The 14,102-nt window shown below is 44.5% G+C and overlaps 2 protein-coding genes across 2 annotated transcripts; both read right to left on the reverse strand.

Annotated features, from left to right (window-relative positions):
- Nucleotides 1-417: 417 nt before the first annotated feature.
- On the reverse strand, nucleotides 418-6,890 carry LOC104582530. Its single transcript, XM_010232386.3, has 4 exons — nucleotides 6,488-6,890; nucleotides 6,280-6,347; nucleotides 2,858-2,952; nucleotides 418-1,160 (listed from the first exon to the last, which is right to left on the reverse strand). Exons 1-4 carry the CDS (start codon nucleotides 6,672-6,674, stop codon nucleotides 662-664), a joined length of 849 nt encoding a protein of 282 aa, XP_010230688.1. The 5' UTR covers nucleotides 6,675-6,890; the 3' UTR covers nucleotides 418-661.
- Nucleotides 6,891-8,425: 1,535 nt separating this feature from the next.
- Nucleotides 8,426-9,494, reverse strand: LOC100827363 (AT-hook motif nuclear-localized protein 21). Its single transcript, XM_003565524.4, has one exon. It carries the CDS (start codon nucleotides 9,373-9,375, stop codon nucleotides 8,617-8,619), a length of 759 nt encoding a protein of 252 aa, XP_003565572.3. The 5' UTR covers nucleotides 9,376-9,494; the 3' UTR covers nucleotides 8,426-8,616.
- Nucleotides 9,495-14,102: the final 4,608 nt, after the last annotated feature.

A 14,102-nucleotide genomic window follows, 5' to 3' on the forward strand; every position in this document is an offset into this window, starting at 1 on the left:
CACCGGGGCCGGTCAAGCAACCACAGTGACCACTTCGTCGCGTCGGTGTACACGCCTCCATTAATTGTCTGGTTCCACATCGTCGGGGAGTGCGACGAGCCTATCCTCGCCACCTTTGTACGCGTTACGTATAATGAAGATGGCAAATACGGAGTACGAGTAAGAGAGAGTGAGAGATCGGGGAACTAGCAAACTCGAAGACACGTTTTTCCGTTTCCGCTACGTTCCGGGGCATACTTCACTTTACGGCCTGTCTTTCTGCTAACATTTGGGCCGTCTAGTTGGGCCAGATCAAAACCTACAAGGCTACAAAGAGACTGTCTACGTTGTTTCTTTAAAAAAAAAGAGACTGTCTACGTGCAACCGAGCCAGTTGAAAGCCAACCTACATATGAAAAAGGGCACTGAAAACAATCACTCATGGAAATCCAAAACATATCCAGCCAGCCAAAGCAATCACTCATATATACAGAACCTACATAACTTATCTAGGCAGCCAAAACAATCACTCACATGGAAACTGTTATCCGCTAAAAGAATATCTACGCAGGCAAAACTACAACCATTCTTCATCAGTGCACAAGCTTACAGGAAGAGGACAAACCATATCGGTACTACACTCACTAGAGTTACACATGATACAACAGCAAGCAAAAAATCGTTCAAGCTAGCTTGCTACTCCACTGTTCTGGCAGTGAAGCTCCAAATACCTGGGCCAGCGCTATCTTCTGCCTCTTGTTCAGTCTGCAGAAGCCCTGGCCCCGTCCAGTGTCACCGTTCAATAGCCTGCGCCCGTCGCCTGCTGCCTTTCTTCTAAGGGAGCACAGCTGCGCAGATGGTTCAGACGTAACCACGCCATCAGTATCAGCTTCGGCTTCATCCGCTCCCCAATCTAACTCATCATCAGTCATGCCTTTTGATGCCTCATTTGTAGATTCAGGGGCTTCTCGGCTATCGCCTTTCGCTGATGCAGTCTCTGTGTGGCTGCTAGCCCCCCACCATTTCATAGTTTCACAAGACAGTCCGGATGATGGAAATCCATTCTTGAAATCATCCATGTAGGTGGGGATGTCTTTCGCTTGGCTAACATGGGCCAAGCTTGGTCCTGCCTTTGTACTGCCTTGTTGAGATTTTGGTACTCCTTGTAAACCACCTGGGGACCTATCAATGGGTCCAAATTAAGGGTCAGACGACTTTTGCAAATTGTTTCTACAGTACAACAGCGTGAAGACATCAGTTGGTCCATGTATGGTTCAGAGTAACTGATCACATACCATAAACTAAGAAAATGGAAATGATTAAAATATCATTCAAGAACCTCTGGAAAAGTGTACAACAATGTACTACCTCTGTTCCATAATTCTTGTCTCAAATTTGTCCAAAAATGGATGTATCTATTCCTAAAAAGCGTCTAGATACACGTAATAATTCGACAAGAATTATGGAACGGAGGAAGAGGAATACTATATGCTTCCCAGGTCAAACAGTCCTATAGAGGGATGCTCTAAACAGAATGGTCATGGTAAAGGTTTACCTGGCAACCACCCCAGTCTACTGTTCCCATCGTCCAAGCCCCCAGAGAGCAGATGGGTAGTTAAACCTTAACCACTAAGCAAAAAACCATATGCAAGCATGGCACATATAATCTCCAATTGACATTGATAGGCACAATTATCCGCGTTCAAGTGCTTACAACATGAAGTTACCAGTGCATGAAAGATTGATCAAGCAATCTAAGGGTTCTGAGATTAACGGAGTAAATGCTGCACAGAGTTTGAGGAGTTAAACCCAGCAACTAGTACTACTGGGATCAGATCCAAATTTATTCATTAAGTTACGTGTATAACTTGAGAGGAACTCTATTTTCAGACAATAGATAGCTACAGCTTAAAAGAAAGCAGACATCAATAATAATAAAAATCCTTCGATGTAAATAATAAAATAGTTTCAATTTTCTCACTGGACAGCAAAAGTCACACATCATTTTACATTGTAGAGGATCCAGAGCAGGAAACTTAATAATCGGTAAAATAAATAACCTTATAGATGAATGTTCTCTTATAAAATCATTCATTCTTTTTTTTTGCGAAGATAAAATCATTCATTCATATCCATTGCAATAGAAAAGGACGTGTGGCAATTGACTTCAATGCTGCTGACAAAGTAGTGCAACAATTGAGAAATTGCACCGTAATTTAAAACTCCTTCCTACCTCATTAGAGGGAGGATAAAAGAAGTTCTGGCATTGCCATTTAGAAGACGCTTAGGCTCCTGCAACGTTAATGTAATGGATTCATCCCCAAATAGCTGGATGCAGCGTATGCACGTATCTGCCGCATTAAGTGCAGGATCAGAGGAGCCGTTACATGCAGCGGACGAGCAGACGTAGCACGCACAAAATTAATCCGCAGAGTTCATTTGTCTCCGCATAAAATTTATCTGCCCTCTATATAGGAAAGGAGCGAGTACTGCAGTATGACATGCTATCGATGATCTCCAATAGGCAATAGAACCCTAATTTAGAACTGTTTTCTCAATTTATTACTGGTGCCATAACCACACCTGTGACACAGTAATAACGATTGTGTTGGTAATATAAGATCTAGATGTAACATCTCAGACAATCACCGACCCAGGTACATAATACTAGAGCCATATAACACACTCTATCCTATAATGCTTGCTTAGCAGTAATCTATAAATTGGACTTGTCATGGTTTAAATTGTACCCTAGTTGACAACTTAACATTCAGTGACAGTCAAATGCATGACCCTTGTTAACCTTTAGAGATATTTACTATTACTCGAGAGGAAAAAAAAATCCTATACATGGAGAATATCAAGGGAAAGATACTCACGCCTTTTGTTTTGCAATTTTTGACAACTCAAGAAGTTCCTTGGCTTTCTCTCTTTCAGCATTTTTTACGTCATCGCCAGTCTTCCCAGAAACAATCTGCAAGTATAAAGATTCAAGTAACAACATAAATGATTCGATTTGAAGAATAAATTAAGAGAAAACTAGAACTAGGAGACATGGTGATTGCAGTAGGCATGTTATTAATATTACTCCCTCCGTTCCATAATTCTTGTCGAAATATTACATGTATCTAGACGCTTTTTAGGAATAGATACATCCATATTTGGGCAAATTTGAGACAAAAATTATGGAACGGAGGGAGTAGTTGTGAAGGTTGCATGGACTGACACTCGCACAAGACTCTGTATTGACTGACAGCTTGATGGCAATACCGACTCGCGCCTTCAGCTCTTGTGGTTGTCGAGACGCACATCAGATGACACAGAACGGTTAGTGAAGCAATGTGGTAATGAAGCTGGGGAGACGGCATCGCCGGGGGCCCAAATGTCCAAAAGGAATTGTGGAGTGCCTCCATCTCTTTCACATAATCCATCAGGTTCAGCTTGCCCCTGAGAGTGACGACCAGATGCTCTGCCACTAGACTGCTACTGGCGCATATGCTGCAAAATCTGCATATCTTGTGTTCTTTGCTGGTAAAGTTGAGCATCTCCTGTGAGATGAAAGCTGGGATTGCTGGGCTCCGCGCAGTGAAGGTAAAGATCATCTCTTGGTTGGCTGCAGCCAACAGATGCTGGAGTGCTGATCATGTGGCATGGCACATCACGGCTTTCAGCATCCTGACGTCTGCCCTCTTGTGACCAGTCTGGTCAATGCATATCCCACTTGCTGACAGAGTGCGTTTTCTTCAGGGAGGTTTTGGTTCAGGGTCTTCAAGTTATTTGGCGTGGAGATGAATATGCCAACCGCAGATGAGGAGTTCAATTCGCGGTTTCATTAAGCCATGGACAGAACAGAGGAGAATCTCAAAGGCGTGAGGTCGCTAATCATGCTCACACTACGCAGGAGGCGCACACACAATACATGTGTTCTTGATGGTGTGAGACCAGATGGTCCTGGTCTGGTTGAGTCGATCCTTAGCAAGGCTGAGCTACAGAAGCTCACTGGCGCAAAGGAACTTCTAAGGATGTCGCTGCATTCCAGACCTACAGATTGCAGCTCCTAAAGCTTATGCTGCACTATTTTCCTGTTTACATAGCTTGGTTAGTCCTTTTTGTATAGCTATTTTTGCTTTTGTTTTGTCCTGCATTTCTAATCTTGGAGACGCTCTTCTAATAAAATGATGCGCATTTCAATGCGTGTCCGAGACATAATATACACCCTTCCTAAACTGAAAGGCGTGGAATTATAAAAGGAAGCACACTGTAACATAAATTAAGGACATGAAAGAATTCATGTGTACATGTATCTATAGAATTATAAATATGTGAAGATCTCTCAATTCCTACACCAAAGAATCCACATGACAAACAACCTGGTGGGAAGTTATGTGATTATGCTTGCAAGTTTTGAATAGCTTCCTTGATACTCCCTCCATTTCACAAAGGTTGGCGTATTTTGTTTTGTTAAGACAAGGCTTTGACCAATGATAACTCTATTAATATGTGTTTTTACATACATGAAATTTATATCAATAGATTCGTCTTTAAAAGTTCTTCTAATAATCATGATTTTGTATCATATATGTTACATATTAATAGTGTAATTCTTGGTCAAAGCCTTCGTCTTAACGAAACAAAATACGCCAACCTTCGTGAAATGGAGGAAGTAGATGATAAGAATGAACGGGTTATCTTGGTATCCTTGTTTCATGATATTCTTGTTTAAGATCAGAGCATAAGTCATTATTTCTGTCATTGTGCTTACAATAGGGCCATAACATGGAAGCATAAAATCATTCGGTAGGGTGGAGTTTAGTTAGGTCCAAGGTGTCATTTGTTACTTATACACAAACAAGAGTAAGTTAGCAAGTACTTGTGATGATTTTGAGGCACAATTTTCACAGTTGGCCACCTCTATGTTTTGTTTCAAGCTCGGCCTCAGACTTTCAGGCTGTAGTGATAGAATAACAATCATACTTCAATTTTATTTCACCCTGGAGTTCTGGAAAGCCAACTTTTGCAGCTGTTTGTTATCATGTAAAGGTGTGTTTGGCTTACAGTTAACATATTGAGCTTTTGTTTAGTCAGTCCACTGAAGTATTTCTCTGTTGATTCTAGATACTGAAGCTTCCGTAATATAATAAGAATTGGTTTTGGCAATAGAATGAGACAGCTCAATATTACAAGCACGAAGCCATAGACCAATCCAGGTATTTCAGTTACTTGCAGAAACTAAGCAGCCTGCCAAAGTTTTTGGATTTGTACCATTAAAACTCTAGCAAAATACCATAAAACATATTGTGTTCAGATACTCCCTCCGATCCATAATAAGTGTGTCGGGGATTTAGTACAAAGTTGTACTAACTTTGTACAAAATCTCCAACACTTATTATGGATCGGAGGGAGTATATAGCATCAAGTAACATGTCGTTCGTCAAAATACTAGGAAATAGCCTGTGGGCATCAGAATCTATGTCAGTCACTATTTGAAACCTGATCGTAGAATTAAGAAACTAACAAACCCTATCTGGGCCCATCTGGATCCAACGGTACTGGAGAGTAGAGCTATGGCTCCATGGAGCTAAACTCCTCACTCCTGATGGACCGGTGTTGCTTTGATCTTTACACAGGGACAAACAGGTAAATCCTTGAGGATTCCATCGTGCAATGAAGTGGAAAATGGGGAGGCACCAAGCGGATTGAAATAACATGGTATTTTTCAGAACAGTGTGTTCTTATCATGCTATGTATCTGAGCAAGATTCTTTTGATGGTATTTAGCTAAAGAGGTGATCTTTTCACGGTAAAAGATCCAAATTTTGCTTTATTTTTTCTATTTTTTTCTAAGAAACACACTATCCAAAGAAAAGAAATTCCATGGCGAGCTAAATGACCTAAGAACCACTACCACCAAGACACTTCGCGCTCGTGGCCATCCGAGCAACCCTAGTGCAATTTTTCCTTTAGTTAGAGCCACAGAACTGATTTCAGTTATAAAATTCTATGAAAGTATTCCGCTAGGATCTTTCATTGATGCAAAAAAGAAAAAAACAAGGAAATCAAATCCCTATCCTTGTAGCCCTTGGACTTTTCTCCCCCGATTGAGTTACAGCAAGAAGGTAGGGGTATGTATCGCAAGCATTAATTTCCTCACAGGTAGGAGTATGTAACTTTCTTCCCCTTCTTACCACGAGGTCCCTCAGCAGTTAAACATGCAATAACTTAAAACATAAAAGCTACCGTCGCAGGGTACAGAATTGATCTTAACGGATCGGCCACAGAGGAAACCAGATTTTTCTTTTTACCTTGCGATACGGCCATCTGACAATACCGTGGGTGCGGCATATCCTCTTCAAGACGCTGGTGCAAACGCCTGCAAAAATCAGCACCCAAACACCAAGGTCGCTCAGCTGCCACCTACTAGTCCGGCAGCACCAACCAGGCAATCGCGAGCTCTGGCGACGAATCCCGCCAACATTAGAGGGAGACGAGACATGGGGAGGACGTGGTTACCGAGGATGGAGGCGGCCTCCGCGATGGGGAGGGAGAAGAGCTTGGAGATCTCCTCGTACGACAGCGAAACCCTCGTCGGCTTCGGCTGGGCAGGCGCCGGCGCCACGGGGGCCTGCACCGCCGCCGCTGCCTGCTCAAGCGGAAGCTGCTGTGCCTGGGCGTCGGCAGCCATGGGGCGCTTTTGCATATAAAGCGCGGAGCGCGCTGTGCGGGAGGGAGATTTGAAGCAGGCGGGAGTGGAGAGGCTTGCGCGAATCGAATCGAAGCGAAGCGAAGCGGTAAGGGGAGCGGCGGGAGAGCCGCAGCGCAGCGGTGGCGGCCGGTAGGGGTTTGGGACGGATCGGATCTCAAAAGCCAAAGGCGCTGGCTGGGTCGATTTGGGCGTGCAGGTCTTGAGGGACGGCTCTGCTTGGAACCGGGGGATTTATTACGGAAGCCGACAGGTGGGCCTGGTTGTGGGCTTTCTCGAGCTGTCCCTGTCCTGGTGGTCTGACGTGCAAGAGCCCCAACGGTGTTGGAGATTTCTAGTTTGACACGTGTAAATTCTGCACGGTTAGGCAGCCAATGAAGCGTATACATGCACCTGCGTGCTTGAATTTCCTTTCAAGCTCCGGCTTAACGATGGACTGCTCCCAACGCCAACAAAATAGAGTATCTCTCTGATACTCCCTCCGTCCCAAACAAGTGACGCGGATTTGTACAAGGATTTATACAGATTCATTTCGTTTATTTTGGAACGGAGGGAGTAGTTGTTTGTTTAAATATGGTTATCTCTATGATGAGTGTTTGCATGTGTTGTGAGCGTCTGCGTTTGTACTGTATTTCTCAAATTTGGTTATCTACGATGATATATAAAATATCTTGGTGTTTTTTAGTTTTTTTCCAGCCGCTTGTATATAATTACTCCCTCCGATCCATATTAGCTGTCGAAATATTACATGTATCTAGACGTTTTTTAGACATAGATACATCCATATTTAGACAAATTGGAGACAATTGATATGGATAGCAGGAAGCAGGTTATATCCATAAGCGGAGGTTGAAGACAGTCTGTTTGGATAGATGGAGGGACCGTCGGATTAACTAAAACAGAAGATGAGGGAAGACCATGATTATCATTACCAAAATACCAAGTATCTGCCCTGCACTCTCTGGGAAAAAAAAAGAACTTCCGTGCACCTTCTCTAATTGTCCTTCTTCGTACTCCCTCCGTTCAATAAAGTATGTCTCAACTTTAACCAAATTTGAATGCATCTATACACTAAATCATGTCTGAATCATGGTTTTAAATAGCGTGCTATTTCTTTGCTATAGCGTCGCTATAGCATATCTGAAGACCCGACGCTATGTTTAAGCAATTTTTCTCGCTATGCCGCTATTCTCGCTCGCTATTAGCACGCTAAATGACGCTAAACGCTATATGCTATAGCGTCGCTAAATATTATAACGTCCAAAATTCAAATAGTACCACGTCGGTCTAAAGACCATGCCCAAAATCTTCCGGTCTCGGTCTCTCAGACCTAACTGGTTCCACCATGAGGGCGGAGGCGGCAAATCCTCACAGCTCGTGACCAGCAGCGGTGGCGACGACTTCTTCCTCCAACTAACAACAGACCGTCTTTCCTCCAGCTTGCGATCAGCAGCGTCACCTCCAGTGTTTCAATTATGACTCGTATCTTTTGTTTATGTCATGGATTTGGTCTTCGAAATGATTAGAGAACTTTTTAGCACGTTATTATGCAGAAACATTTAATTTTGGTCTACATTTGATTCATTTTTTTGCAAAACGTTATTTGAAATAGCGCGCGCTATAGCACGCTATTAGCGTCTATAGCATCTGGATGAGACCAGCGCTAAATGCCATAACACGCTATTTAAAACCATGGTCTAGATACATCCAAACATTTTTGTTGGACGGATGGGTATAAAAAATTTGACTCAAAGAACATCGGGAAATCTTTCTCTTTCTTTTTTTAGAACAACGAACCTCTTTGAAGTTTGGGCTGAAACTTATGCGGGCCCGGTTAGAAAACCCGAAATACCTCGGCCCAGCTAGTCTCTCTAAACAAACCCAATAACCTGTCCGGATAGGCGTTTTTCACTCGGGCCATGATGCCACATGCCACCGTTCAGCTCTTCGCGCCCAGCTTCCGGCACACCGGCGCCCACCCGCACTGCTGCTGCTGCAGCGGCGGCAGCCCACCGCCACCAAAGCACCGCCGGTATCCATCATCCAAACCGTGCGGCACGCCATTACACCCTTCGCCCTTAGCGGCCTCGTCCCCCTTCACGAGCGGCAGCCGGTCGAACGCGGCGGCGGCGAACGTGGCCACCATCACCACCACCGGCCCGGCCGCCACCAGCCCTCCCGCCGCCACTCCGCCGCCCAGCACTCCGCCCCGCGGCCCCGACAGGAACACGGCGACGCCCGCCGAAGCCGCGGCCGAGGAAGGAGAAGCGGACGGGAAGAAGCACCCGGCCAGGCCCAGGATCTCCGCCGTGCCCCGGAGCACCAGCGCCGCGGCCGGGTCCGAGCTCGTCAGCACGGCGTCCGCCACGCGCCCGGCCGCGCCCAGCACCATGGCGCCGCGGCGGCCGCGGCGCGCGAACGCCGCCACGCACGACAGCACGTCGCGCCCCGCGGGCACCTCCAGGACGTGCGCGCGCATCGCGCTCGGGCAGCACTCGTGCGCGATCACCACGGGCGCTTTCGCCTTCGGCTTAGTCTTGGTTCGGCTGTTCTTGGAGGATGCCAAGCACGGCCGCTGCTGCTGCACCGGCGGCCTGCTGCACGGTGTTGGGTGTCGGAGGAGCTGCTTGTTGTTGTTGTTGTTGTCCGGGGCCGGCATTGTCGTCGTCGCGGCGGCGGCTGTGGTGGCCATGCCCATGGTGAAGATTTTGCTCGATCCTGGTCCTGGCTGCACGTAAGGAGGTGTGTGTTCGTTGGGTTTTTAAGGGTCGGGTCGGTGTGGTTCCAAGTATGGGTTGTTAAGCAGGGAAATGTGCGTGATAGGTAGTTTAATCGCCAAGTGTTCGAACATCCTAACAAGCTCCCAACTGTCACTGTGTCTGTGTTTTCTAAAACATTTTGCACAGCGCAGAGTAGGTAATTGGAGTAGGTTATGTTGGATGTTTTATTCTCTGTTTTCTGCGTGGTGGTGGTATTGCTTTGTGGGATGAATCATCGTCAATGATCAATCTGGCTCTATCTGATGCCAAAACGTGCGAATCAGGGTCCAGATACTATCACCCGGACAAAAAAAAGTAAATCTGACTATGTCGACATATGGAAACACCTGCCAAAGGAATGAACATCGATTCGTCCATTTAACAGCAGGGGCCTGCAACATCTGTTAAAAAATGTGACTGTGTTATTCTGATGGAACTGAGGGAGTCGAGTTAGAAGTTAGAACCCCCAGCTCCTACTGTTAGCTTGTTTTGGATGCAGAACCAGACGACTCACGAATTAAGTTCAGATACAGCACAACCATGAACATCTATCTAAGTTTCAGTCCTAAACGCATGCACCTCAACGTGAATAAAATGCCAAATTGAGTAGGCCATTGCATGACACTACATTAGTAATTTTCTTTTGGACGAAACATCTATTCATCAGTGTCAAACTGTCAATCCTCATGGTCATGGAGAACAAGAGAAACACTGAAAATACTAAACGACTGTAGAAGAAGGAAATAGCCAACACCAGGATGCTAATAGCGGCTCCATGGTCTTGCCATACATTTGTGTCTCCTCGTAATTCTCGCATAACACTCATCTGTTGCATTCTAATCAGGAATCATCTGTCAGCATAACTGCAGTTTTGTCATCTACTCCTAGCCTAAGGGGCAATGGTTGAAATGCTGCGTTAGCTGTTAACAGTCTCTTAAAAATATGCCTACCGTTACTTTGTCTGTGACTGGCAAAGGAATCCAGAGAATCCATTACTAGCAAGTCGAATCAAAGTTAGTTTGCTGCAAAACAGTGAACACTTGGGCCAATTTTCCTCCATACTGAATGCCTTGGTGTACACTTGCCGCGATATGATGCTCCCGGCAGAACAAGTTTCGCCTGTGTCTGAATAAACATGCGGATACTCCCTCCGTCTAATAAAAGATGTCTGAACTTTGACTAAATTTGAATGCATCTATTCGTTAAGTCATGTCTACATATATTCAAATTTTGACAAACTTAAGACAACTTTTATTGGACGGAGGGAGTACGCTCTGAAATCTTAAGACGGAATGCATGCAGGGTTAGTCCGCTAACAGCTGCAGTACAGATAGGTCAAATTGTTCCCCTTTTCTAAGAAACAACAACTAATGCACCAACTAAGTTCGATTAACACGTGAGTTCATAAAAACAAAACGAAAAAGCTGGAAGCTTCTCTCTCTATAAGATGTATCCTGAAACGTACCCATCGTCGACTTAGCAGTCACGCTTGATTAATAAACTGAGGCGTACTTGCTACCAGTGGCCAAAGGCCGATATGTACGTGCGGAGCTGGACACCGATGGACGCTATCTTCTTCTCCAATATTCCTCGCCTCATTGTCGCTCTGGTGACGACTGGTGATGGATCGATTGTCTGTTTGGCGTCTCCCGCCCCACGTGTTTGTGGAGACCCGAAGAGCATCGCGCAGATAATCGTATCTCGGTCCGTCAATGCCGTCTCCCTTCTTCACCCTCCAGCCTTATACATCACCCTACCAAATCTTCTCTTCCAAGTAGACATTTCTCTTTCCCCCATTCTCACATCCGATCCTGTAAGCATCGTAAGCCTGCATCTAACATGTAACCGAGATCTAACAGTGCAGGCGAAATAGTATTGGCAAAATCGTACTCCGGAGTTGTAGTAGTATCGGTCAAACAAAAGACGCTCTCTTTTTTTTGCTTTATACGTAGTAATCCGGAGGATAGAGCTAGCACATCAAAAGACGCTTCGAAGTGTCTCGTACGGGTGCCTTTTCGGAAAGAAAACTGCTTTTCTGTTGGCCCGGAAAACAGAACCGAAAGAGATACGAATATGTGTACTTTTAGAGCTCGCGGTACTTTGCAATTTCTCCGCAATAGAGAGAGAAGTATTGCAAACAGCTGAAGCTACGAACAGCGCTATCAAAATTCTTCAATTAGGTGCACCTAATAATCAGTACTACTTCTCTACAGAAGTTTCATCTAAAAGAACTTTTCTACAGAAGTGAAGATGCATTGTGGACTGGAGAGAGGGAGAAGGGGAGGCGGTGCTTTCCTGGTCTACGCGGGTTCAAACGATCGTCGTTGTCAAAAAAAGCGCCGGTCCAAGATATCTGCGCGCCGTGGAAGACGCTGGGCGATCGATCAAGCAGAGCATCCACCGTTGCACGCCCAGAGTTCACACAGCATCTCACTGGACGCTCCGTCACACACACATGCCTGTGAATGATGGCTCAGCTAATGGTAAACAATCTGCAGCATATTCCCGATATATAAGGATAATGCACGTCTTCTATTTTACCGCTCGGTCGATCGAGTTAATTTCCAACCTGATGATGAGAGCGAAAGACTTTCCTTTTTGTCGGTTTACACCAAGTCAATGAGGACCGATTAAAGAGATATGTGATTTGTCACGAGAGCTCAAGCCTACGTGCCTTGTTGTAGTGGACTAGTGGTATTGTCTAGCTAGCTTTAACCCGCCGTTTCTTATCTCGACAACAGAAAGGGGCAGGTTGTCTTGTCCATGTTAAAGAAAACCTAGATAGTTAGCCTAGACTAATTAGGTTAACTCATTGCTTAATCAATGGACATGGAACACGTACGTACGTGCTGGGTGGGTCGCCTGGGAGGCCAGCTAGGTAGGAGTACGTAGCTAGCGGCAGGCAGGCAGGAAGGAAGTCCCGTTCAGGTGACTACACGAAGACCAGATCCACCAATCAGGGGGTGGCGTCTCGAGAGGCGACGAACAACGCTTCAATTTTTCTAACCGTACGACGTGGGCAACTAAACTGGCTCCTCTGACCTCACCCTTCTTTTTTTTGAGGCGACTTAATTCCCCTTCTGCAAACCATAGAATTCTACTCGTGAAGAAAACTTTAATCGTGCGAGTATAAGTTCAATTACTAACTAATGTTGTGAAAAAAAATTAGTTACTTTCTCTGACCCATGTTACTTGTCGTAATTTTTTTTTTCTTTTCTATTTACCGGGTTGAGGCTGCCGGAGGCAGGATAGCTTCTTCCAACAGCTTGCTCCATATACAGCGTTGATTTTGCTTGGACTCCTTCAATGGGGGGAAGATTATGATATTTATGAGGACTCACGAGAGACTGCAGGATTAATCGTGGACGAACGTGATAGCACACACCACATGCTTCGTCAGTCGTCACACACCCCTCGTGCAAGTCGTTGGAGGAGATAGAAATGCGGGGGGTCGCCGCGAGTAGCGTCCATCCAGCTGTACACGTCGTCTCGTACCACTATTATACTATACTGTACAGTGTAAGTAATCAGCATAGTTAAAAATAATCTGGATCGACGTGGCCACGTGGTTGCGGTGACATCAGTGGAAATAGTTTTGTCAACGGCGACCGGTTGTTTATACTGACTTTTGCGTTCTCCATGGCATCGAGATATGCAAGCTACGTACTCCATTCAATTCAAAAATATACTGCCAAGAACGGGTTATATAAAGTCCATATCTAAAATCACTGTAACCATGGAGGTCCTAATAATGTGTTGGACCGAGCCCTAAATCTCAGTTATAACTTACCCGGAAAAAAAATCTCATCTATAACTATTCATCTATTTTTTGCGTTGGCTAATAGAAAACTTTGTGAAAATCCAAGACACTTATTTCATAAGCTGGTATAAATTTGTACTAAATCCAAGACACTTATTATGGACCGGGGTAGTAAATATGCACGGGTTGGTCTGAGATGAGAGTTGGTGAGAGAAGAGAACCTTACATATTGAAACTGAGGTACTACCATTTTTTTTGTTTCCACACTTCTGAAATTAAAATCTAGTTTTTAATTCACAAATATTCACATGGGTTCAAAAAATGCTATAGGTCCACATAAATGACTCCATTTGGTGAAAATTCAGGGCTTGATCTCTAATTATTGCAATGGGGTTACCGCCAACACGATTTGGTGAAAAACTCCTGGCAAAGATAACCTTCTGCAATGTATGCCTTATATTTTTGGGTCTGTTGGGACAATTACTTGACTTCATATTCAAACAGCATAGGCATCAGCTCCATGATGCACAATGATTATTTTGCTCGTTCCCGCTCGGGAGGTTAATGGCTAAGTGCATAGGTGGCCCATTTATTGATATGGTACTTATATGTTTCAAATTTCTGGATTTTTGGTCGCTTTTGGCAAGGTGCTGCTTTTCACATAGGTAGCATATACTCCCTCCATTTCACAAAGGTTGGCGTATTTTGTTTCATTAAGACAAGGCTTTGACCAATAATAACTCTATTAATATATGTTTTTACATACATGAAATTTATATCAATAGATTCATCTTTAAAAGTTTTTTCTAATAATCATGATTTTGTATCATATATGTTACATATTAATAGTGTAATTCTTGATCAAAGTCTTGTTTCAACGAAACAAAATACGCCAACCTTTGTGAA

This window comes from Brachypodium distachyon, chromosome 2, assembly GCF_000005505.3.
Source record: "Brachypodium distachyon strain Bd21 chromosome 2, Brachypodium_distachyon_v3.0, whole genome shotgun sequence".
Taxonomy (NCBI): Eukaryota; Viridiplantae; Streptophyta; class Magnoliopsida; order Poales; family Poaceae; genus Brachypodium; species Brachypodium distachyon.